The following is a 26,874-nucleotide window of genomic DNA, read 5'->3' as shown; positions in this document are numbered from 1 at the left end:
TTGTATTTATTTCATTTTAAATGTGGATAATACAATAAATATCATTGGAGATATCACATACAGTATGGCATACACTTTCTAGTTCACAGGGAATAACACTGAGGACATTCACAGTGAGAACAACACATCTATAGGACACACAACAGCTAAAGCAAACCCTGCACCTGGCAATATAGTGGCTATGCAGAGTGGGGCACCATACCTGGGTGTGGAATAGCTTCAGCATTATGTGGATCCATGCAGTAAGCTGTCAGAACCCTTTGTCACTCACACAGGAAGGGGAGTGAAACTCTTTCTCTTATCGATCTTGGCCAATAAATAAATAATAGAAGCAAATGTCACAGGAGTGACATCCCGGAGGAATGCACTGATGGAACATACGAGAAAACACACCACTTTTACGTCCTAGAACAAATATAAATGGTCCGTTTGTGAATAACACAACACTTTGGACAAGGAACAGCTGTATGTAATGTTATAGAAAAGACAGTGAACGGTGAAAGGTTTTAACACAAAGAAATGCTTGCAGTTGATTTCACAAAGCAGGATGTTTTGAAAGAGCTTAATGAAATGTACTGTACTAACCTACACTTCTCTCTTCCTGACAAACACACGATAAAACCCTCTCTCAGATCAGATCAACAAAACAAGAAAGGTTATTCAGACACTTTACACTTTCTCTCCTACTGCACATCCGCCTTGCATGGCAGATAACACAACTTCCCTTAAACACAACTTCCCACTAACCAATCAAAACACAGAAAACATGACATTCAAAAAATTACATGTGATACCATTTTATAGTCGTGGATTCTCTTTAAAAAGGACTGTAAAACATAAAAATAAAATAAAATATTTATACAAATATAATGAGCGAAAAACTGATAAAATGTAAAAGAAAACATATCACAATCCACCCCCTTTACTTTCCCTTTTAAATAGCAGTCGTTTTGGATTGAAGGGAGGTAGGACATGGAATGGTCTGTTCATACAGAAATGCAATGGAACATTCTTATTCAGTAAGTTTAGGACTCATCAGAAGGAGATGGTACAAGTCTTCTCTTGGTAAACAATGTATTTTCTTTCTTCATTTGAAGGGTGTTTGTGGTGGATATGTGTTTAAGTAGAGAGACGAGTCTTAAGATGTGCGCCTTAAACTTCCTCCCCTCTACACCTTTTTCATGTGATGGAAAACGCATATTGCTCCTGAATATAATGTTTCCTCCCGACTATGACGGTCCTTCCAAGAACATCTGTACATGTCGTCACCTAACATTATTGGACCACTTGTTTCTAGTTCAGTCATTCGTTCATTTAGCCAGCAATATTTCCTATCCGTCACAAGACCAACAGTAGTAATTGACGTCAGGGTCTGTAGGGCATGTATAGCGGCTAGGCAGGCTGCATGCTGGGATAGCTGTAGGTGGCGTGGGAGGTATAAGGCAGCCAATGCAGTGAGAGGAACCAACGCTGTTACCTCAACCTCCATTTGGAAGAAACCAGCTCTACCATAACCAAGTCAAACCGCCTGGGGAAACCCCACCTCGAACCCCCAGTTTGTCTTTTAATCCATGAATCACAGGACAACAACAACCACAAATCGACCAGGTCTATCAACACTTTCCTAGAACCACGAGAGACCATTGAGAACCATAGGACTCCAACACACTTTAACCACAACACACCAAAACCTCCAGGTATGCGTATAGGTCAGTTAGCATGTAAACTGGACATCATAGCTTGGGTCGCCATATTCAATGGGGGAATGGTATTTGGAGCTACAGTAGGTGGTGCTGGGTGGGGTTGTACTGGGGGGGGGGGGGGGGGGTGTTAGGTAATCGGTGGGTACAGGTTACTCAAAGGCCCAGACCTCCAGGCTGTGGATGGTGAAGTCCTTCTGGGAGGAGAGGGGCTGGTTGTTGAAGGTGGCGCAGGTGGAGGTGGAGCCGTGGTACAGGTCAGCATCCAGCCACAGCCCTAACTGACCCCTATGGAGACAGAGAGAGGGAGGGAGAGTGTATGGGAGGTATAGTTTTGGTTTGAGATGTCTCATCTTTTTCCAGTCCAGCTGCTTTGCCTTCAGTCCACATTACTCAACTAGAAAAACCGTGTAGCGGCTAAATGCCTCCGCCCAAAAATGCAACCTAACCTAATTAACCCTAACCCTAACTGACTGCTAACCTAACCCTAACGCTAGCTAGTTAACGCTAACTATAATGCTAATGCTAACACATGCTAGCTATAGTGTTAGAATTATCGTTAGCTAGCTAGTGTTAGCATTAGCGTTAGCTAGCAAGCATTAGCATTATCGTTAGCTAGCTAGCATTTGCGTTCAAAAGTGCCTTTTGTGATATCATGGTGACCTTGACCTTTGACATTTGAATACCAAAATCTAATCCAATTAATCTAATTAAGTCCAACTGGACATTTTGGCCAAATATGTACAAATTCCGTCAAGCCGTTCTTGAGATATCGTGTTCAGCAGGCCAAAAACACCTTTTGTGAGGTCACAGTGACCTTGAACTTTCACCTTTGACCCCCACGATCTAAGCAGTTCATCATTGAGTGCCAATGAACATTTCTACCAAAGGGGAAGAAATTCCATCAATGTGTTCCCGAGATATTATATAACATCGGACGGACGGACGGACAACCCGAAACCATAATGCCTCCGGCCAGGCTATCTGGCGGAGGCATAAAAGCTGGAATGTGAATTTCAAAAAGTGAGAGAGAAGGGGCTTTGCATCGAGGTCTTCTGCATCCTGCACCCTATGATGGATGGTCTTTTTTTCTCCTTTATCATTGATCCTCCATTACACAAAACCAGCAGTTCTCAAAGCTCTGCTTTCCCTGCTACAGCTTGCTGTGTTCTTTCAGAAGTACCACACCTGCTCCAGAAGTACCACACCTGCTCCGCTTCATCAGTAGTTCTACCCCACGCTGCCCACAACCGCCCTGCCTCTGTCTGGACCTAGTGTGCCGAGTTAGAATTTTCATTTGTGTGAAATTGTCATACTATTGCAGTTCATGACCAGAACCAAAATGGGCCCTGCTTAAAGGAGTAGTAAAGGGAAAATCATGTTTAGCCCTGTTTTAAGGTTACTTATGATCATATATAATGGTTCAGATCAAAAATTATTTTTCACGGTGCCCACCCACATCCATTGTATGACCAAAACGGTGGTAGAGCAATTATCAGACTTTCTCAAAAGTGCTAGTTTTGTCAACTTTTTGATCTGAACCATTGTATATGATCATAAGTAGCCTTAAAACAGGGCTAAACATGATTTTCCCTTTACTACTCCTTTAATCTGGGCTATTTGCTCAGGAGGTAACCATAAAAGCTCTGTTTAAGGAGGGTCATAACCTTTTAGGCATATACATGGCAAGGTATTTGCATAAAGGGTGTTCTCATTTAGAGTATAAAAGAGAGCTGTAATGGTTGAACACTACGGTTTTGGGAAACTTCTGACTGCACTTTAGCTGAAAATGAGTTTGTGCATCGGAGAAGAGGCTTCTTGTTTCTGGGAGCTTATTTTCTGACACTTTGCTGATATGTGCTGCTCTGCAGGTAATCATAACAGGGCTGAGTGTACTGTATGTGTTTTTTATTTAGCCTTAATGTATGCTTTAAGAGAATACATAAGTCAGTGAGCCCTGAATTATGTCTACAAGAGTCCAAGCTTACAGTCACCATTACATTGTAACTTGTATAGTACGTGTTCTCAAAATGGCTTACTGTCAACTGTAAACTTGCTAGTTAGCTCCACTCACCCCCCTCCTCCCAGCTGAAGAGAATCAATGTTGCCTTTCACAAAGTAGGAGTTCTCCCCAGTCCAGCGGAACATCTGAGGACAGAGAGGAAGAGAGTATATATGCATTGTTGCAATGTAAGGTCCAAGCCCGGTCACACAGCGGGGATCATGTGAGGACTGAGCAGACGGATGGAAGGAGTGTTATTGACTCAGACCTTGATCTCAGGGCAGAAGCTGTAGAGGAACGTCTCTCCTGTGCCATAGCAGTGCTCACTCACTCTGAAGGGATGTGTGGAGAACGCCCCAAACACCTGAGAGAGAGAGAGAGAGAGAGAGAGAGAGAGAGAGAATTGGTAATCAATCAGAGTCCAGTATAATGACTCACACCCTTTCTTTGTCCTGCAAATAATCAGCCACAGATCTGGATTTGCTGCAGCTTATAGCAAGTCTTTACTACATATGATAGTTTGTATGTTTGGTGTGTGTGTGTGTGTGTGTGTGTACCTGGCTGTCCATGTCTTTGATGACCAGAAGTACAGGGCTGTCCACCTCTGCCAGGCTCCTGTACAGAGTCTTGAGGCTGGTCCCGTGTTCCCCGGTGCTGTAGGCCAGTCTCCAGGGGTAGCCCTGCACCCTCGCTGGCAGGCGGCACGCCAGCTGGAGCACACACACTTCCTCATTAGTCTGCACAGTGTGTATGCTTGTGTGCTGTTGGTTGTGTATAAGATGCCATAATGTCACATTTCTCATGTAAGGAAAAATGAGGAGAGAACAATTCCACAGGAATAAACTATGAAGATGTAGGTGTATGTGTGTGTCTGTAGGTATGTGTGCGTATGTGTGTGTATGCGTCGGTGTAGATGTAGGTGTGTGTGTATGTGTGTGTTTACCTTCTCAATGTGTGTGTCCTGCAGCAGGGCGCTCGGGTCAGTCAGAATGGGCAGCTGATCCCCAGGCTCCTCCCCCTCGTAGCTGCCGAAGCTCTGCCTCCGTTTGGCCTCGTTGATGTTGATGATCTGTGGGGACGGACGCGTTGTCACATGTGTGTCCAACAGCCAGAACATGGCACCACACAGCCACAACACAACACTCACCACAGCTTTACACAGCAGAGGGCTAGTCCAGACAGACCAGTCTGGCAGTACAACTGACTGAGTGTGAACATCAGGAGACAACATGGATGAAAAAAGACGGAAAGAAAATAGGCCGCGTGTTCCATCATTATTGCAGGTGAATTTTTGATGTATTTCGCCAAACAAACGTTGTTTATAGCCAGTTGTTGATTATTAGTTCATTATGTCCTTCAACCACACAGGAAGTTTCAAACATTTTGTTTCATAAAACAAGTTATATTACAAAATATGGCAGACAGTAAATCATTTAGATGCACAATTTGTTATTTTTGTGAAGAATTGCTGATTTTTGTTGGTGTCTCAACTCTCGAGGGATAAACATTAGGTGACAGCAAAGAGAAGAGAAGACTTTTGACATTTTTTTCCTGTTTGCTTACATGTTTGAAAAACACAATCCAAACTGCAGAGGTTCTCAACAGTCTCAACTGCCAAACATTGCAGTAAATAATTTAGAATTACATTTCATGATTGATGTTATTTTCGTAAAGAATTGCTGAGTCTCAAAGGATAAAGATTAAGGGAGAGCAATGACCAAGTGAGTAATACATTTCTTTGTTTCCCTGGCACAAAAGGGGGAATTAAAATAAAATAAACATCGGCCGGATTGTTATTTTAATCATTGGCCCAGAATTTTGCGATCGGTGCATCCCTTATATATACACACACACAGCATATATATTAATATATATGAGAAAAAATATTTTAATCCACATCACTGTATATTTTATTATTACCTATATGTATGTATATATATGGGTCAAGGTTTTCAAAGTAACAAAAAAATGTAACTGATATTACACTTCCCTAAAAGGATTTTTATGTTCATTAGTGTGACCTATGCCCTTATGTAAGTTATATTCAAGAATAAAGCCCATAATTCATTGTCCCCCACCCAGTGACAGCCGAAGGGGAGGGGGGACTTAAGTTTGGCCCGTGTCACGTCATATGTCCGTCCGTCCGTCCGTCAGTGAGTGAGTCTGTCAGTCCCCCCCGTAGTACCAGAACCCACCACAAAAGGGGCGCCTTTCCAATGCATTTTTTTATTGACAAATACATTTAGATTTTTATATCAAAAACTATGCTTGGTGTCTCAGTATAGTCTCAGACAAGTTTAATTGGGAAACCATCTACTTTCTACATTCACAGAGAGTACAGCTTGAGGTGTTTAGTAGAGCTAGATATGTCTGTATTGCAACATTCATTACAGGACCTTGGACCATACAGGTGCATGGACTTGTTTGCCCACTAGATGGAGACGTTATTGTACTCTTATTCACTCTACCATGGTTTGTAGAGAGTTTACTTTGGTCAATCATTGATCCACATGATATGACATTAGTAGCAATAGATATGTCTGTATTTCAACATTCATTATACTGTAGGACCTTTGACCATACAGGTGCATGGACTTGTTTAACAACTAGAAAATGTTGCGTCTAAAGCCCAGTTCACATACAAGATTCGCAACGAGACTGGTTGCAACTTGCAACCACCTGCAACAGTAACCCAAAACTGTGCTTTGCAACATTCTAAAACGGAACTATTCACACCAAAGCAACGAGCGGGGACCGTTTACCGTTTCCATAACAACGGCTCTTGTCACAACCTTACGAAACGCGAGCCATTCTTTCGGTTTTCAAATACGTGGTCTGTAGCCACTGTAATATGATCTTTACACTGGCTATTCTCCCTCACATTCTCTGCGCTACGATCGGATTGTTGCTGACGAATGACGACGACAATATTCTCGGCACCAACTACGATCGTAGCGCAGAGAATGTGAGCCGGAGAATAGCAGGCTGCGCGCTGGCCTGTGCGCATGCGTGCTGGAGCAAGTGGGGGAGAGGCTTGTAAAGATCATATTACAGTGGCTACAGACCACGTATTTGAAAACCGAAAGAATGGCTCGCGTAGAGGAATATCAACTGTCGATTCATGCAATGTGATTGATGAAAACAACCGTTTAGCGGCCGAAAATGGATTTTGAGAAGCTGCATTCCCTATGCCCCGTGCGCCGCCATTACATGGATATACTGGCTCGCGCTGGATTTTAAATTTCTTCTACAGGCCTCCGAACAACACAAAAGTGATCTGGGTGAGTCAAACTTCTTATAATATGTCGTAAATAAGGTCCAGGTTGTCAAAAACGAGCATTTTCCTTTAAGGGTCATGCCTCTCGATTCCAGACTGCCGGCATGTGATATAAAATCACACATTACGCTGTCTTTCTTTGGTTCATTATAAACAACAAAGACTGAAACAAAAATTGAGGGGTCTTCTTTAGGGCAATATAGTGGGATCTCTGTATATAAACGCCTAGTGAGAGGCAGGGGGCTTGATACCACAAAGGAACATGCATAATGGATGGGGGACATGTTTACATGTATACAGTACTTGTTTTTATTTTGATTCATATGAATGGTCCCTCGTAAAATGTCATTCAGTATAAAGGCCGTTTCAGACGGGGAGCGATATTCCGCCTGCGTTCTCGCTCGGATCAGCGGGGGACGCACGCGTCCTGCGCGCAGCGGGGAAAGCTGACTACAATTCAGCTCTTGTCGCGGGCGGGCGTGTGCACGAAAATAATTTCACGGGGTCGCGCCCGCTTGCCGCTCCGCCCCAGATTGTCCGCAGCTCCCAAATTGTCCGCTCGCCTCTCTCATTGAAAATGAATTACAATGCGCGGATATCGCTCCTCGTCTGAAACGGCCTTTAACTGTTTTTTTTTGGGAAAAATGTGATTTCATGCCCATTTTTCATAATCACAAGTTTATATATGCCTGCGTAGACTGGCAGAAATATAACCACCCAGAACAAATTACATTTTATTTTGAATACTACATTTTTGATGTGTCATCATGGGTGCAACTCAATAATTGTTGTTTTACAAAAACCTTCAGCATCTATAGAAATATATTTCACTTCATCCTTTGAGATTTGTTTTTGTCTCTCCAAGTCAACAAAACAAGATTTGGATTTTAATATAAAATACTGGCGTTGTACTGTATGACAATATTTTGTTACCCTGAATGACACATATCACTACTTCCCACAAATATTGATTAAATGTGATTCATTCAGCAATAAAAACGACCCTATGACATATTATTAGTTGCAGCTATTGTCTCTAAAAAACAAACAGGATCGGATGTTTATGTGCAGGCTACCTTAGATTCCATTATCCACAAGATAATGTGCCTTGAAATAGCCTACCAGTTCAAAATGACAGTATTCAGTATGCTAATATTCAGTATTCATACAGGGGTTTCAAGGTAGCTTTATTTGACACTTTGAATGCATAGCTAACATCAGAAGACAGACTAAAAACTGTGGTTGCAATAGTTATGTATAGGAGCTAGCTATTACCAAGCTAATGTTATCTTGCTATCTACTGTAACTATAGCCGCTAGTAGCAGCTAATGTTAGCTTGGTGATATACTGTAGCTAGCTACATAAGTAATGTAACCACCATTTTTAGATGTCTTCAGATGTTGGTAGCTATGTAGCTATGTTTGTGGACAGTTCTAAATGGACATGTTGGCATTCAAGTGAAACAGTACCTTTCTTTTCTTCTGGCTAGCTAGTCTTTCCTCACTGGAAACAGGATCTGCATCTGCTGTGCAGCCCTCTCCTTATCAGACAATGGTGGTAATCTAGCTACAGTAGGCCTATACAGATAATGCGCCTTGAAATACCGTAAAATGGTTTAAAATGACAATATTATAATGTTTATACAACAAGCAAATATGAATTGCATGATTACATTTTGTAAACTAGTGAAAATGTGGCATAACAATGCTACTGTCATTCAGTATAATGGCTGACACTGTGGTATAACATGAAACTCTTTTTGTAGCGAGTTTGCAGAAAGCTCACCTCCCAGCTCCGGGGCCCAGGGTCACTGAAGAAGTTGTCGATCATGTTGAGCTCGTCCTTCTCCACCACCACGAAGCCCTGCTCCCGCGCCTCCTTACCGTACACGTCAGGAGACCACTGAACGAAGAACGCATACAGGTGGTCCACCCTGAGGACACACACACACACACACAGACACACACACACGCACTGTCCCTTTAACACGTGTATGGAGACAACAGCAACCCTCTCCTCTCACGTCAGATCTTTGGTTCTCTACATTTTCTTTGCAAAATTCATCGTCCCAACGTCAATTCATTACACAGTCAGCCCTATACAATTTTACATTTGTGGGATGCCCTGCGTGTGACTGCTATCTTCTCATTGGTTAACCGCTCACCTCTCTTGTGGGACAGCGAACCAGTACTCCGGCTGCTTCCCCTGGCCCCCGTAGGAGTGGGCAGGGCTGGAGGTCAGACCAATGGCAAAGGACTTCCTCATGGGCTTGCCCACTTTGAAGCAGAGAAACATGGGAGGGGTCTTACTCTTCTCCTCCGACGAGAGCAGCATGTCTGCACGGACAGAGGGATGGAATGCATGCAAAAGAGGAAGAATATTTCAGCCAACATTCAATATTTTGTGACACTTCAAGGTGCAGTATGCGGTTTGGCTCGGAAGCATTTTTGTTATACTTTTTGCAATTCCCAACAGCAATCAATCAATAAAGTGCTCTGACACTAAAATTAAATAAATCTGTAATCTGTGGAAGAAGCAGGACTTTAATAAGTGTGTCAAATAATTTTGAGTTCCTCCTGGACCTGAGTGCAGCCTTTGATACTATAGATCATGCAATCCTCATCAAAAGACTGGAGAAATGCGTTGGCCTCTCCGGTCCATTCCTTAATTGGCTTAGGACCTATCTAACCGGTCGTGATTTCTTCGTTGCCCTCGGTGACCATAGCTCAGGAAAGATCCCTATGACCTGTGGGGTGCCCCAAGGATCGATCCTAGGACCCCTACTCTTCAGCCTGTACATGCTGCCCCTTGGCAGTGTCATCGGGAGGCACAACATTAGCTACCATAGCTACGCAGATGATACCCAACTCTAGTGTTGTCATGATACCAAAATTATGACTTCGATACGATACCTGCCCAAAATATTTCTATACCGATACCGAAACGATACCACGGCGAAAATCTAAAACATAAGGAAAAGTAATGGAATAATAGATCACAGAACATGGAACTTTAAATTGTTGGCTTTTATAGTGCTCTGTTCAGTCTTTTTGCATCTTTTGAGTCTTTATTATATTTCCTGTAGCTTTCAAACACAGCTGGAAAGGAAGGCTGCCTCGACTGGGTGGTTTGGGATTGTGCTGGCATCTGTTTGTTTGTCTGTGTGGGGAGAAATCAATAAATTATGGCTATGTTGTTGCAAACTGTGAGATAATCAGAAGAATTTGAAAAGCGTATTATTATTATCAATTAACCCAGGCCTATTGAAGCATTTTTGCTATTTCAAATTATCAGAAGAGATAATTGTCTCACGGTTAACAGTTCTCTCGCTCTAGGAGGTCGGAGCAGGTATTGATTTTTTTTTGTCACACGTGCGCTAGGCAGAGAGCTAGGCTTGCAGCCAGGCTGCAGCTATGCTAGCTAAAAGTCTCATGCTACGGATGAAAATTAGCTTCTCTAGCTATCATCTGGTGCAATAAATGTATTGTGCATTCATACATTCAAACATAAGGTAAGCTAAATATCCTTCGGTTGCACGCGCACACACACACACACACACACACACACACACACACACACACACACACACACACACACACACACACACACACACACACACACACACACACACACACACACACACACACACACACACACACACACCTGTGGGATCTTGGGAGAGAGAAGCAGAGCGCTATTAGCCTACAAACAAACACGGCTTCACTGTCGCATGAACGCAAATCAATACGGCTCTTATTAAAACACTGTCTTTCTTAAAGTATCGATACTTTAAATTTGGTTATTGTACCGTTTTTGACGACAGAGTATCGCGGTACTTTTCTAGTATCGATACACCGTGCAACACCACCCAACTCTATATTTCTGTAACACCCAGTAACTACAGCTTGGTTGACTGCCTTGTCAAGTGTATTACGGATATAAATGTATGGATGTCACATAATTTCCTCCAACTAAACCAGGACAAAACAGAAGTACTGATCATTAGAGAAAAAGCTGAAAGAGAGAAACTATCTGCACACTTAAAAACTCTGGAAATTGACACCAAATGCCAGGCTAAAAACCTAGGTGTCATACTTGACTCGGATCTTAATTTCAAAAACCACGAATACCACGATCAAGAATATTACAAAGACATCTTTTTACCACCTAAGGAACATTGCCAAGGTGCAACCCTTTCTCTCTCAGGCTGACACCGAAAGACTATTGCATGCTTTCATCACAAGCAGGCTGGACTACTGCAATGCTCTACTATCAGGCCTACCAAAGAAAGCAATCTCTAAGCTACAAATGATACAGAATGCTGCAGCACGAGTCCTCACCAAGACTAGATGAAGGGCACACATCACACCAGCCTTAAAATCACTACACTGGTTACCTGTCAACTCTAGAATAGACTTTAAAATACTATTACTAGTCTATAAATCTCTCCACAGTCACGCACCAGAATACATTTTAGACATGCTTGTTAGGTACATGCCCAACAGACCACTCAGATCCTCAGGTACTGAACTCTTAACAGTTCCAAAAGCCAGGACCAAGAAACACGGAGAGGCAGCTTTTAGTTTCTATGCCCCCAACCTCTGGAACACCCTGCCGGAGTGCCTAAGAAGGGCCAAAAAAACGGAGGTCTTCAAGCGAGATCTCAAGACGTACCTTTTCGACCTAGCCTACAATCACTAGCTAGGACCTTGAGACACAGAAAGGCAGCCCCAAACCTACCTGTGAATCCTCTGTATACATTGGTGTATATCCTGCTATGCACTGTATGTATATCAAGTTGTGTACAGAAGCTTGTTACCCTGAAACAGGCTTGTACTGTTCTGACAGCTGTGTTGCTTCAATGGCTCAGTGTGCTACTAACCGCTTTCTGCCTCCCCTAGTGCCTCTCTCTCTCCCTCCTACCTTCTAACCAGGTCCAGTGGATGCCCCACTGTCGCCCGCAGACCACCCTGAGTCCGATAGATACCCCCGTGTCAGCTGTGGATGTCGTAGTATTTAGTTAACACACACACACACGTACACACAGACACACATCAATCCACATCCGGCTTAGGCCTGGACCTGATGCTCTTAGCCTTTCTTGCTCTGAAAATGTAATTTAATGTAATTTATTGCTCTATAAATGTTCTTAGCCGTTAGACAAATATATTCCAGGAGCTTGCTCCATGTTGCCTATTTTAATATCTGTGTTGCTTTTATGGCTCTGTGTGCTACTAACCTTGTTCTGCCTTCCCTCTCCCTAGTGCCTCTCTCTCTCCCTCCTATCTTCTAACCAGGTCCAGTGGATGCCCCACTGTCACCAGCAGACCTCCCGGAGTCCGATAGATACCCCTGTGTCTGCTGTGGATGTCGTAGCATTTAGTTAACACACACGTACACACAGACATACACCAGCCCACTTCCGGCTTTAGGCCTGGGCCATAGCAAACACACACCAGTATTTGCCATGTCTCTCCTATGATGCTTTTTTAGCCTCTCTTACTCTGAAATGTAATTGAATGTAATGTATTGCTTCATAAATGTTCTTAGCCGGTAGACAAACATACTCCAGGAGCTTGTTCGATCGCCTTGTTGAGAGGGGTCAGGGAAGAATTTTTTACAGCTCACTTATCTGGCCCCTGGGTGATTACTGTTTTTTTGCTTCCCTCTGGAATATGTAGAGAGTGGGTCGTATGCCCACCTCCCTTGTTCTCTGTAAAGCGCATTGTGTTGCCTCTGGGTGTGAAATGCGCTATACAAATAAAGCTTTGATTGATTGATTGAGTTGTCCACTCAAATGATTGGATGGCTTACCTGCCTGTCAACCTGCTCAGAGTCATTTGTTTGCACCCAGTTTGGAGGAGTGGCTTTGAGGGAGGCTTGAAGGGAGGGGCTGGGATTTTGTCGGTTGCAAATGTATTTCTAAATGGTCCAACAGGAAATCACAAACCGCATACTGAACCTTTTAAATACTCAAATCCTAACTATCCACAGCCCCAGGTGACACTGTACATCACTTTACAGTTTTAATGTACTCTCAAATCTAAAAAATATCATACAGTATAACATAGCATCAACCACATTGAAGGAATAGTCTAAACTGTAAATGTTTTGAGTTGTTTTTTGTGCGCTCACCTTCGATGGGCGCGTGTATCCGCTCTAGCAGCCAGGACTTGGCCTCTGCATCAGAGCTCCTCTTCCTCTTCTCCTCCTCACTCACACCCTCATCTCCTGCTGGTCTTTTATCAAGCTCCCTTGCAGGGATTGCTCCCTGAGGACTACATTTCCCAGACGCCTTAGCAGTCTCACTCAAAGTCAACTTCCCGCTTTGGTCCACTATTGAATGTATGGAGTCAGCAATACCATCGCTAACGCCGTTCACTAAGGCCTCAGTCTCTGTGGTTTCCATATCTTTAGCTTTGGCTGCAGCTAAGCTAACGTTAGCCGACTTCTCCTCCAGTATCCCAGCACGCACATGGTTATCATCAGCCGCTGACGACGCATGTGAGTCTGTGGTGCCCTCGGTGGAGATGCTCTGAACCAGTCCTTCATCCTCCTCCTCCTCCCTTTTCTCCAAGGGGCGATCTGCCTGGAGAGTGTCCATCTGTTCTGGTGGACTGTCTGAGAGCTCCCTCTGTTGGTCCTGGCCTGCAGAACCGTTGTGTAGTTTGGTCCCACTCTTCAGGTCTTCTGTGGTCCCGTTCACAGGCAGCTCCAGCTCAGTGAAACCCCCGTCCGAGGAAGACTTCTCTGTCCCCTCACGCTCTGCCGTCTCGATGACTGGGAGAACAATCGCGTGTTAGTGACGTTTTGCCTGACAGTATACATTTCTATCAATTTCAGGCTTTGCCCAACTCCTTCAAAATGTAAAAACATGCTTTCATGTTTCAGACTATCCTAACAGGTGTTCCAGACTACCCTAACAGGTGTTCCAGACTACCCTAACAGGTGATTCAGACTACCCTAACAGGTGTTCCAGACTACCCTAACAGGTGTTCCAGACTACCCTAACAGGTGTTCCAGACTACCCTAACAGGTGATCCAGACTACCCTAACAGGTGTTCCAGACTACCCTAACAGGTGTTCCAGACTACCCTAACAGGTGATCCAGACTACCCTAACAGGTGTTCCAGACTACCCTAACAGGTGTTCCAGACTACCCTAACAGGTGATTCAGACTACCCTAACAGGTGTTCCAGACTACCCTAACAGGTGTTCCAGACTACCCTAACAGGTGTTCCAGACTACCCTAACAGGTGTTCCAGACTACCCTAACCAGTGATCCAGACTACCCTAACCAGTGGTCCAGACTACCCTAACAGGTGTTCCAGACTACCCTAACCAGTGATTCAGACTACCCTAACCAGTGATTCAGACTACCCTAACAGGTGTTCCAGACTACCCTAACCAGTGATTCAGACTACCCTAACCAGTGATTCAGACTACCCTAACAGGTGTTCCAGACTACCCTAACCAGTGGTCCAGACTACCCTAACAGGTGATCCAGACTACCCTAACCAGTGATTCAGACTACCCTAACCAGTGATTCAGACTACCCTAACCAGTGATTCAGACTACCCTAACAGGTGTTCCAGACTACCCTAACCAGTGATTCAGACTACCCTAACCAGTGATTCAGACTACCCTAACAGGTGTTCCAGACCAGCCTAACAGGTGTTCCAGACTACCCTAACAGGTGTTCCAGACTACCCTAACCAGTGATTCAGACTACCCTAACAGGTGATCCAGACTACCCTAACCAGTGGTCCAGACTACCCTAACCGGTGATCCAGACTACCCTAACCAGTGATCCAGACTACCCTAACCAGTGGTCCAGACTACCCTAACCAGTGATTCAGACTACCCTAACCAGTGATTCAGACTACCCTAACAGGTGTTCCAGACTACCCTAACCAGTGATTCAGACTACCCTAACGGGTGATTCAGACTACCCTAACGGGTGATTCAGACTACCCTAACACAACTATTTATGGCTAAAATGCTTGAAATTGATGGTTAATAGACGGCGGCCAAAAGAAGAGACGTGCTATTCTTACGACGACGACGTGCCACGACACAGAATCAATACAAAACGACACCGCAAGAATAGTCACCGCCTTTTTTGAGTATTATTTACATTTGTTATTAAAAATAAACTACCACTTGAATGTTCCTGAACATAACTTAGCCCAGACTGATCTTTTCAGTGTTATCCGTCTTGGGGAGCTCTGATATACAGCCTTGTAAATCCTTCTCAGCTAGAGGATAATTGGAGAAATTGAAATAATTTTCCAGGCAACACACGATTTTCCAGGACATTTGACTTTTCTCTCATTTTCCATGTGTTTTCCATGACTGGAAATCAGTTATCTATTTCCCAGGACGCCTGGGAACCCTGATATATTGTCCGATTACACTCTCCCTGGACTTCTTTAGTATGAGGTCTTAATGAAAAGACTATTAGAATAAATATGTGTGTAGTCCTACTAGTGGATGAGTGGGCAGGGTGAATGTCATCCAGCACGATGGGCCTTTTGGGGTCCAGCGCCTCGTAGCGGCTGAAAGGGTTGAGGTCCCTCTCCGAGGGTAGCTCCTCCCACTCCCCGGGCCTGTAGAGAGGACACAGATCCTGGGATAGGTCTCTATGGAGACGAGGACACCGCACACCGCAAAGAGGACAGAGAAAAATGAAAGGAAACAAAGGAAATGCAAAGGAAGTATAAATTAACACAAAGTAAAAAAAACAACAACAATGGAATGTAAATTGCTAAATATTGAAAATGTCAACAAAAAATGTCATGGGACGGGGTCCTACCAACATGCCCAAGCTGGTAAATACCAGGCCAATTAGTCCAACTACTAACCACTATAAATAAGTATTAACATAAAAATGTCTAAACTACTATAAATACCACTACCATTGCTAGTACTACTATAACTAATAACTACTTTCTCTTCCGAGAAAGAGAGAGAGAGAGAGAGAGAGAGAGAGAGAGAGAGAGGTCCCTGAGGTAGGCTAATGTACTGCACAGGGTGCACTGATCATGAATTGGTATGTCCGTTACGATTATTATTATTTTCTTACTGACAAATTGGCCAATACTAATAGCATTATACATATATACTAAAGCTTATACAGACAACCTTCCCCCTGTTTCCCTCCCTAGCTTTTCCAAGTGGTATTATTGTTTGTGCCGCTGTCGCAAAGCCATACCACATTTTAACAGACCCTAATACAGTGCAATAGAAAAACAAACAATCTGTCTGCCTATCAACTCTCTGATAATAACAGAATATTGTGACTTTCACCACTGCTCATTTTAGAAAGGTACTACAAGAAAACAAGTTATTTTTTTAGATGATCAAATGGATCATTTGTTTGTTTCTGGCTGAAGGTGCACGTTCACGTGAGGAGCTGGCAATGATTGAGAAAGGGAGCAAGGGAGAGTGGTTCTGTGTGTGTGTGTGTGTGTGTGTGTGTGTGTGTGTGTGTGTGTGTGTGAGAGAGAGAGAGAGAGAGAGAGCTGGACTAGACTCAGGGCTGTATAAAGACATTTTTCCCATATCCATGTAATGAGAAGTGTGGTTAGAAGAACAAGGAATGAGCTCGTTATGTTACAAAACATCACACCAGCGGTGCTTGGCCTCCTAACTAGCAATTACAACAGGGTTCCTAGGGGGTAGGACCCCTAAAAAAGGAGCAATATGAAGATTAAAAACAAAATAAAACAAAAAACACTTTGATAAATAAAAATAATGAATGCGGAACACATGTAAATCCTTCTTCTCTTGACAGTCTAGAAAGAGAAACCAAAAACAGTTGGATCTCGGGACATTTCCTCAAAGAAAGCAAGAAGACCCATGAGGAAGGAATATAGAAGAGAGCAGAGCAGAGATGGGCAGGAATATCCAGCAGGGAAGGTACAGCGTTGATAGAAACATCAGCAGGCCAGGGAGGGCAGAAAAGATGACAGCAAGAAGAAAGAGGGCAGAAAGGAGTCTGGAGCAGAGGGCAGGTTTGAGAGAGAGATGACTCTGGGGTGGGGAGGACAGGGCCCTTACGACGGCAGCTCGTCCTTGAGCCTCATGCGGGAGACGTCGTCGTAGAGGGCCACAGACACCACCTCCTCCATAGGGCAGATAAGGCCGTACTCCTCACAGCCATGCTCGATCACCAGGGGGTCCGACTTGTGGGGGTCAAACATGATGTTGTTGGGCGTGACGATCATCACCCCTCCCACCACGCCCTGCCAGACAAAACAACGCCCGAGTTCAAACTCACTCTTTCACGAATGCATGTCATACAACAAAACCCAACCGCAATCACATGACTGAACAATAGTTTGATTGAACTTTTAGCTTGAAAGGCCACGTCTTTTGGCGCCAGTCTACAAAAGATATGCCTCTCGTCAGGTACTGTGGCTTCTACTCACCATTCCGTCTGTGAAGTACTTGCAGCTCATTTTGATGAACTTGACTGTAGCGGGACTCTCGTCCTCAGAGGGGGGAGACAGCTCACGGCAGATCGGTCTGGTCAACCTGGAGTCCCCATCCTGTACAACATTAAGAGATTCACTAGAGATCGCTCTGTCCATCCTGTACAACATTAAGAGATTCACTAGAGATCGCTCTGTCCATCCTGTACAACATTAAGAGATTCATTAGAGATCGCTCTGTCCATCCTGTACAACATTAAGAGATTCATTAGAGATCGCTCTGTCCATCCTGTACAACATTAAGAGATTCATTAGAGATCGCTCTGTCCATCCTTTATAACATTAGGAGATTCATTAGAGATCGCTCTGTCCATCCTGTACAACATTAAGAGATTCATTAGAGATCGCTCTGTCCATCCTTTATAACATTAGGAGATTCACTAGAGATCGCTCTGTCCATCCTGTACAACATTAGGAGATTCATTAGAGATCGCTCTGTCCATCCTGTACAACATTAGGAGATTCATTAGAGATCGCTCTGTCCATCCTGTACAACATTAGGAGATTCATTAGAGATCGCTCTGTCTCTTATATCCAGGCGAGTTTCATGTCCAACGCTAACCACCTTTGCTTTTTGCTTCTTTTTTATTTTTAGACGCATATGACTTACATGTGACTCTTTCTCTGACTGCCCGTCGGTCATGGCAGGATCCCGTGAACCCTGTGACTGAGAGTCAGCTTCTGATTGGCCCACATCAGGAACAAAGAGCTTCTGCGAGGGCGATAGGCAGGTATGTTACAGAGGCCGGTCACAGGTGCATGCTTCAGTAGCCAGTCACAGGGTCGTGTGTCATGGCTGACAGCATGAGGCCGGAATAGAATTGAATTGAAACCTTTATTGCCCCAGAGGGGAATTTGTTTAGCACACATCAAGCATACAGAAAACATTAAAATGTACGCCCATCACCAACACCACAATGTCACCAACCACCATCATCTGTCATCACCATCCTCACCAACATCATCGCATCAACATCATCATCACTGCAACCGGCATCAACAGCTGTTCAACAATTTAATGCTTCTCGGCACAAAAGAAGTGCTGGCTGGTTTTGTCCTTGTTTTGGGCGTTCTAAACCTGCGTCCAGAGGGGAGTAGGGGGAACTCTGAGAAGAGTGGATGGGAAGGATCGTCCAGTATTCGTCTGGCAAGGTTGATGGTATATTGATCAGAGAGCTGAGAGATACTATGAATATCTGAGCCAGTGATTTTCACTTTAGGGGGGCGATACTGACGGACGACGCACCTGTCCAGGATAGACGCTGCGGGAGAACAGGCGGTTGATCTGGACCAGCTTGTTCGGGGTGATGTTGAAGTTAAGTGCAATGCTGTACAGCGTGTCTTGGGGCCCCACCTGTATAGCATCATATGTATATCTTATAAGATTAAATACCTTTGATACCAGCCAAGAGGTCGATTTATCCAAAGTATAACGCAGTGTGAAAATACAGAACAGTGTGTCTCTTATATCTGATGTTGGTTAACATAACTCTGGTGAGATATTATCAGGGAGTCAGAGCCCTGTGTGGGGTTCTGGGAATTCTAGAGAGAGGGTGAGAGAGAGAGCTTTGGGACGTTACTCACCATGTACTCTACTGTCCCCGGGGGTATCCGCTTCTCCCTCTTTGCCTGGCTTTTAGTGTTGCATACGTCATCTGAGAGAGAGAGAGAGAGAGAGAGAGAGAGAGAGAGAGAGAGAGACACTGTCAATATTTCTTGAGTCTGAGAGAAGTTGAATTGCTCAGTCTCACTCAGAGACATGGATTCTGTCTAAAGAGGAGTTATACCAGTGTCAGCATGGAATGTGCTCACTCTCTTCCTCTGTTTCTCCATATCTCTCTCATCCCTTCCTCTCACTCTCACACACACACACACACACACACACACACACACACACACACACACACACACACACACACACACAGCATAACAAAGTGAACTCCAAATGACACAGTCATGGTCAGCACTTTTCTTGCCAATAACAAGAGGTTGTAAATATCAGAACCCCCCTCCCACTCCTTCCCATACCAGCCCCAGTCCCTCTGCACCCCTGAGTGAGGAAGGTAAGTAAGTAGCCTTGAGAACCAATGTGCCTAGTGGCCCACAGGGCAGGAGCCTTTCTCCTGATTCCTTAGCGTGAGGCAGCTTGATGTACAAGTCCACCCCCTGGACACGACGCTAGTACGTCAGAGGGACTCACCCCCAATCCAACCCTTAATGCTGAGTGCCAAGCAGGGAGGCATTGGATACCATTTTTTATAGGTTTTGTTATGACTTGGCCGGGGATCGAACCCCCAACCTCCCAATCTCAGGGTGGACACTATCCACAAGGCCACTGAGCTGTGCCCCTGAAGGGATGACTAAGTACACTCCAGCTTTGTGTGTGTGTGTGTGTGTGTTTGTGTGTGTGTGTATACTGTACATGGACGGACTGTACATCAGCACAGAGGAACATCTGTTACTCAGGCCACTTATTCACTGAAATCTTTGTACAGAATAATTCACACATGGTGGATGTGGCTTTTAAGTGTTAGATTAAATAAACTGAAGTAGCTAGTAGTTAGCTCATACCATTTCGCTCCAGTAGTTTTTGCATAACTCTGCTAACCGACAAACACAGGCACACACACACGCCACCAAAAACATTACCTATTGCACTGCGCTCTCATTGGGGAGGAGGTAAAAAGTGAAGGGGTCTGAATCATTTCTAAATGCACTGGAGATTTAAAAAAAATAAAAAAAAATAAAATAAATCCAGTAGCCGCACACACACGTGCGCACACGTACACCCACAAACACACATACACAGGAAAAGGAAATTGGATTTTACACTGATTCTAAGAGATACCGAGTCACCGTGAGTAATAGGCTTACTTATCTTGAGTGCTTATTATTATTGTCTGGTGGGCTGAATTAAGTTAAGGCTGCACTTTCATCTGCCCTCAGGAATGTGCAGCTGCGATAGCCGAGGATGTCAAACCTGTGGTCTTAAAACTTGCCTAATCATCATATTCTGTCTAGAACCGCAGTGGTCTAGAACTGCGGAACAAGTTGTATAACTTTCTTTATAAACATGAAGATCATAACGACCATTAGGCCCCAAATGTGTCCTCTGCTGCAAATTAGCAGAGCCGCGTATGTGTTCTTGTTTTCTGTACAATGTTTGTCAATTGTAAAGTTTACAATAGAGATTTTCACAAGATGGGCCACTACTACCTACATGTAGTGATTTAACTTAAAAGTCCACATAAATGATCTCAGGCTAATATTTAGACGTCTTCATCCCTCTGTAAACCTTCGGGCTGAACCGTTCAGTAGCAGTTACACAGGGTTTAATAGCACAGGCCTCACCTGAGCCTTCTGGAGGGGTTGGTTTGATCCTCTGTAGGTTTGCTTCTGAGGAAGTCTCATTGGGATAAGAAGCAGGGGCATCTGGACAGGAGATGATGGGTGTCTCCAAAGACGAATCTGATTGGTTCTGCTCAGTTACAATCCTCTCCGATTGGCTCTGCTTGAGCTCTCTCCGCCTCTTCAGCCTGATGGGACAGAAAATGAGGAGGTTGGTTTTGTTGACTTCCACTCAAAATGGGGCCACTGCATGGAGATATACACAGGTTTAAAGTGGAAAACCGTCAATAAATCACCACGCCAGTCTTCAGTCAAACGTGTCCATGCCATAACGACACTCCCCATCTCTCTCTCCCGCTGATATACATTTAGCACTGTCCTGTCTAGTCCCTGCAGCCTGTCTAAGGTTGTCTAACCATCAGTGTTATGCACCAACTGACCAGAACAAATTCCTAGTAGCCTGAGTAAAAATCTACAGTACCTGGCTAAAATAAATCTGATTCTGATTCTCTCAGGGTTTCTCACTTCCTCTGCTGTCTACTCGCCTCATCCCCTATTCAGCATTATAGCATTATCTCATCCCCTACTCAGCATTATAGCATTATCTCATCCCCTACTCAGCATTATAGCATTATCTCATCCCCTATTCAGCATTATAGCATTATCTCATCCCCTACTCAGCATTATAGCATTATCTCATCCCCTATTCAGCATTATAGCATTATCTCATCCCCTATTCAGCATTATAGCATTATCTCATCCCCTACTCAGCATTATATCATTATCTCATCCCCTATTCAGCATTATAGCATTATCTCATCCCCTAGACAGCATTATAGCATTATCTCATCCCCTAGACAGCATTATAGCATTATTGCACTGTTGTACATATTACTGTGGTTAAAAAAACAGTATAGTTTAACCTGAAGGCCTTGTATCTCTGTTGTAACAAAAACAACAAACATCTTTATTCATCACACAGTGAAGACACACACATCACACGGTGGTAGGCGGCAACACCGAAACACACACACATAATGACAGAAGCGTCTACTGATGAAACCTCTCCCTGCTCTGAACCCATCCCGACACCCTTCCCCCACGGGCAGCTGGGAGCAGACCGTAGGCAGCGTGCATCAGCCGCGCCCGGGGACCAACCAAGTGCTCCTGTCCGTCTTCACCAGGGACAGACAGCCCTAGCAACCTGTTCACCAGGGACAGACAGCCCTAGCAACCTGTTCTTCTGCATGTTTTGCTTGGTTTGTTCTTTTGGGAGGAAACCCTTGCAAACATGGGGAGAACATGCAAACTCGGAAACCCGGAGACCTTCTTGCTGTGAGACGACAGTACAGGGTACTGCGCCACCGTGCTACACGTGAGCGATTTCGGGGTTCGGTGTCCTGCTCAAGGACAAGTCGGCAGTGCCGGGAGCTGGGACCAAAATGGGGACCTTGCGATCCCCAGCCTGCCGCTCTACCTCCTGAGCTACGTGTTCTTATTGTCGGTCAACATTTTTTGTATTTCTTATTGCATTTCTTCTTTTCCTTTACTTTACTTAGTGTTGCACAATCTGGTAGCTGAAGGAAAAAACATTTCACTGCTCACTGTACCTGTATGATGTGGTATAAAGTGACGACAAATAAACCTTGACTTGTTCTTTTGACCTGAATAATCATTGATAGGTCAGGTGGATGCTACTGTCATGGCGTCTCCAGTAGCCGGGGTTCAGCCAGCGTTCATCATTACCAGAGGGTGGACAACAGTCAACATGGCTCCTTCGGATCTCAGTGGACACAGAAATAAGGCTATGGGACCAAATCAAGCTGGCTACCAGTGTACAAAAAGGAGGCCATAGGCCCACAGAGCTCGAGAAAGGAAAGAAGATTAGATGTCAGAGTGGCAGGGAAGGTAGTGTTAGACGGATACATTCATGAAAGTGGAGAGGCTCGTTAGACAGTGAGGCACAGCGAGGGGGAGAGTGTGTTATAGCCCTAATGGAACATCAGTGGCCAGAGGATCGATAGGGGCTGCAGACAGACCCAGACAAGTGAGTCAGCACGGTCCTGGCCTCCCTCCATCTCATTACCAACGCAGGCAGCCAGTCAGAGAAACATCTGGTAAACGTTTCAGGATTCCGCCACTGCATTCCAAACAACAATCCTGTCTCACTCAGGGACATTTCCGAGGGTGGAATGCAGAGATTTTCTTTGGTCTCTCCCTCTGCATGCCCCGTTTCTACCTCTCTCTCTCTCTCTGTGTTGTTTTTTTCTCCTTTCTCTGAGACGAGGACAAATCTGTCCCGTGTTTCTTTTCCCTTCACAGATCAGCCAGCGAGAATGCACAACATAAACAGCACTTTACTTTCCCAGCAACCTCCTTAACCCGGTAACAGACGCGTGGCTCTTTTGTCCATGACAGTGCTAGGAATAGCCCTGTTCATGCTGTAGGCAAACGAGAAAAGTCCTTCTGTGTAAGAACTTTCCTATGTAAGAACTATAGGCAATATTATATTGATAGGGAGCAAACCTTTCAGAATCTTGTGACATAACAATCCAGTCACAGTGAGTGAGTGTGTGTGTGTGAGTGAGTGAGTGAGTGAGTGAGTGAGTGAGTGAGTGAGTGAGTGAGTGAGTGTGTGTGTGTGTGTGTGTGAGTGAGTGAGTGAGTGTGTGTGTGTGTGTGTGTGTGCGCGCATTTCTGAATGACCTTTGCTCTATGGAAGAGAGGGAATGTGTTGAACGTAAGCAAGGGAGAACTGGACTTGCTAACTGTGGCTGTGTGTGTCCAAGAGAGATAAGAGGTCCTTTTCCTGTGTGTGCAGCAGGCTGTGTGTGTGCAGCAGGGTATGTGTGTGTACATGCAGGCTGTGTGTGTGCAGCAGGGTATGTGTGTGTACATGCAGGCTGTGTGTGTGCAGCAGGGTATGTGTGTGTACATGCAGGCTGTGTGTGTGCAGCAGGCTGTGTGTGTGCAGCAGGGTATGTGTGTGTACATGCAGGCTGTGTGTGTGCAGCAGGGTATGTGTGTGTACATGCAGGCTGTGTGTGTGCAGCAGGGTATGTGTGTGTACATGCAGGCTGTGTGTGCACATGCAGGCTGTGTGTGCACATGCAGGCTATGTGTGTGTGCAGCAGGCGATGTGTGTGCAGGCTGTGTGTGTGTGCAGCAGGCTGTGTGTGCATGTATAGACCTGTGTTGGGGGAGTGAGGGGGTCTCTAAAGAAGCATCAGTATCCACTTTCACCATAAGGCAGAAATACAATATGAATGTGAACAGCTTCCAAGTTGGCCTGGCGTGTGTGAGCTTTTCATTTTCCGTACATGTCACATCCGTCACACTCTCCTGCAGATTCATGCTCTACAACTTCAGGAGGATTCGCTGATGAAACGGCGCAGGTGCTCATCCAGTCCCTGGTCATCTCCCACCTGCTCATCCAGTCCCTGGTCATCTCCCACCTGGACTACTGCAACTCCCTCCTCGCTGGGGCCCCAGTGTCAGCCATTAAACCGCTGGAACTTGTCCAGAAAGTTGCTGCTCGCCTGGTGTTCAACCACCCCAAGTTCTCCCACACAACTTCCCTCCTCCGTTCCCTACACTGGCTCCCTGTAGCGGCTCGCATCCCGTTTAAAACTCTGGCACTAGGCTACAGGGCAATGAAAGGAACAGCCCCCTCCTACCTCCAGGCCATGGTCAAACCCTACACCCCCTCCCGACCGCTACGCTCTGCTACCTCGTAACTGCCCACTGATGTCAGCACAGCAGAGTCGCTGCCCATCTTTCATTGCAGGCTCAAAACTCATCTCTTTAAGAAGTACTACAACAATCCTCCCTCCTAAGCACTTATTGTATTTCATTGTATTATATTGCACTGCATTTTAGATTGCTATTCTTGCACTTTGCCTTCAGCACTAGATTATGCTCTTAGTCACTTGTTTTAGAAAGAAGATGCACTTATGAGTTCTGCCAAGTAGTAGAACATTGGCTTTTCCTACGATAAATGCAATTATTGTTAGTCGCTTTGGATAAAAGCATCTGCTTAATGACTGTAATGTAATGTAATGTAGCTCTGATGTGCCACTGCATGCAAGTACCAGGTGAACCCAGTATAGTGTGGGGACAGATGACTGTTGGTTACTATTCACTAGTACATAGGCTAACACCACTGAATTTAGTTCAGAGGGTGTGAATGAATACATTGTAAATGAGTCCTACCAATCACACTGTGCTAAACATTGCAACAGAACAGTCAGAAAGTGTAATTGACAAAATACATGTCCTTCAGCTCTCTCAGTCTCACAAACAAGTGTTTGATGTGCTCTGCAAACTAACAAGCATGCACACAAAACACACTTCATGCATCATCCAACAAACACACACACACACACACACATCTCAAATGCTGGTTGCTCACTTCCATTGATAGCCTTACACAGTTATCGAAGCTAATACTGTCCCTTAAAAGCACAGCTTGTATTAGTCTATACTGTAGTAGCAACACTCAGACATACAGACACGAAACCTCTTAAGACATACCTTTTTATTCTTGCATTTATCATGTAGGCTAGTTTTAACCGTTATAATAAAAAATAAAAAAATAATTGTACTCACTTAAAATTGTTTTACTATTTTTTTTTTTTTACCATATATGATCTGACCTGTTTTATTTTCATATTTATATCTAGTATTTTAAGCGTTTTTATTTATTCTGTACAGCACTGTGTGCTACATTTATTTGTATGAACAGTGCTATATAAATAAAGTTGACTTTGACTCTTACCTGGCGAAATAGCCTGGCTTCCTCTCTCTCTTCTCCATCGGTGTAGTGTGTTAACCTTGCATGCAGAGATGTGGTGAAGATCCCTGCTCCTTTTCCCTCTCAGTGCTCTTGCCCTTCCTATTGAAGGGAGGGGGGTTACAGTAGCTGGTAAAGTGTCTGAGTTGGTTGTAGACACAACAGTATCACGCAAGCAAACAAGCCCAGTACGAAAGACTATTGGAAAGAATTGAGTGGTGGTTGAAATAACAGGTCATCACTTAACATGATGCAGGACATTGACAGCATAACGAATGATTTGTAAAAGACTGCCGGTGGCATCCTTCAGCTCAAAAAGTATTCCCTTTCCTATTCTCCTTATTTGCGTACGCTCATAGCCTTCATTCTAGTTGGTGGAGAACTGGTGATGTGCAAAATGTTGTTGTTGTACACCATACAAAATAAGACTGGACGGTTGTCGTGTCGCACCCCTGGTTGACAGATTTCAAACACACAACGACTAACGTTAGAGTCCAAGAAAACTCAGTAGCTGTCTTTACTTTAGACGTGGATTCATTCAAATGTGAGGTGAACATGTCAGTAAAACAGCAGCAAGGCAGTCAAAGGAAATGGGTAGCATAGCTAGCACTAGCTAGCTAACAGCTGGTTGCAATCAGGCAACTGCAATAGCTACGGTATCAGCTAGCCTAGCTACATAGCGTGGCGTGGCTAGACTAGTCAGCTAGATACATGTTTTGATCAAAAGCAAGCTACCTACCTCCCATGGAGAGGTAGACCAGCTAGTATAGAAACCCCCATTAGTCTGGTTAGAGTTTGAATTCTATATTTGATATTAACTAGATAGTTTATGCGCTAGTGACGTTTCGAGGAAATGACTAAAGACGCAACGCAACTGCATAATGGGGAGTGTAGCTTCAGGGGGGGTAACGTGAGCAAGCTATCACTAAGAGCTGAGCAAGATATCAACTAACTTCAGTGTAAGACAAGCGAAACCTTATCCATTTCAAATGATGGATTTAGCTAGCTAGACGACCCCAAAATGATTTAACGTTCACGTAACCCACCTTCATTTACATCATCGATTGGTTGCCATGCACGAACGGGCAGTGAAGAGTTTTTTGAGGGATGAGTCAGTCTAACGTCTATCTCCAGTGCACTGACTAGGCTAAAGTAAATTAACTGAATTAGCTGGCTATGTGCTTACTTGGTATAGTAGCATATACATTTGATCGAAGAGAGCCCTGCTAGCTATCCGAAAACACCTAACGCATCCTTCA

At 44.4% G+C, this 26,874-nt stretch overlaps 1 protein-coding gene across 2 annotated transcripts; it reads right to left on the bottom strand.

Moving 5' to 3' along the window:
- ncoa7b (nuclear receptor coactivator 7b) lies at window positions 1-26,874 on the bottom strand. 2 transcript variants are annotated; one of them, XM_084453770.1, is made up of 17 exons: window positions 26,662-26,874; window positions 25,601-25,717; window positions 20,827-21,011; window positions 19,060-19,130; window positions 18,722-18,829; window positions 18,086-18,187; window positions 17,413-17,532; window positions 17,042-17,226; window positions 15,467-15,621; window positions 13,115-13,759; window positions 9,144-9,315; window positions 8,765-8,912; window positions 4,646-4,771; window positions 4,260-4,412; window positions 3,971-4,066; window positions 3,775-3,848; window positions 1-1,988 (listed from the first exon to the last, which is right to left on the bottom strand). In XM_084453770.1, exons 2-17 carry the CDS (start codon window positions 25,636-25,638, stop codon window positions 1,853-1,855), a joined length of 2,514 nt encoding a protein of 837 aa, XP_084309896.1. In that variant the 5' UTR covers window positions 25,639-25,717; window positions 26,662-26,874; the 3' UTR covers window positions 1-1,852. The 2 variants fall into 2 exon arrangements, with proteins under 2 accessions (XP_084309896.1, XP_084309897.1); XM_084453771.1 differs by lacking the exon at window positions 26,662-26,874 and adding an exon at window positions 26,355-26,473.

Source organism: Borostomias antarcticus (assembly GCF_949987555.1).
Source record: "Borostomias antarcticus genome assembly, chromosome: 19".
Lineage (NCBI taxonomy): Eukaryota > Metazoa > Chordata > Actinopteri > Stomiiformes > Stomiidae > Borostomias > Borostomias antarcticus.
This window is presented reverse-complemented; position numbering and strand designations above follow the sequence as displayed.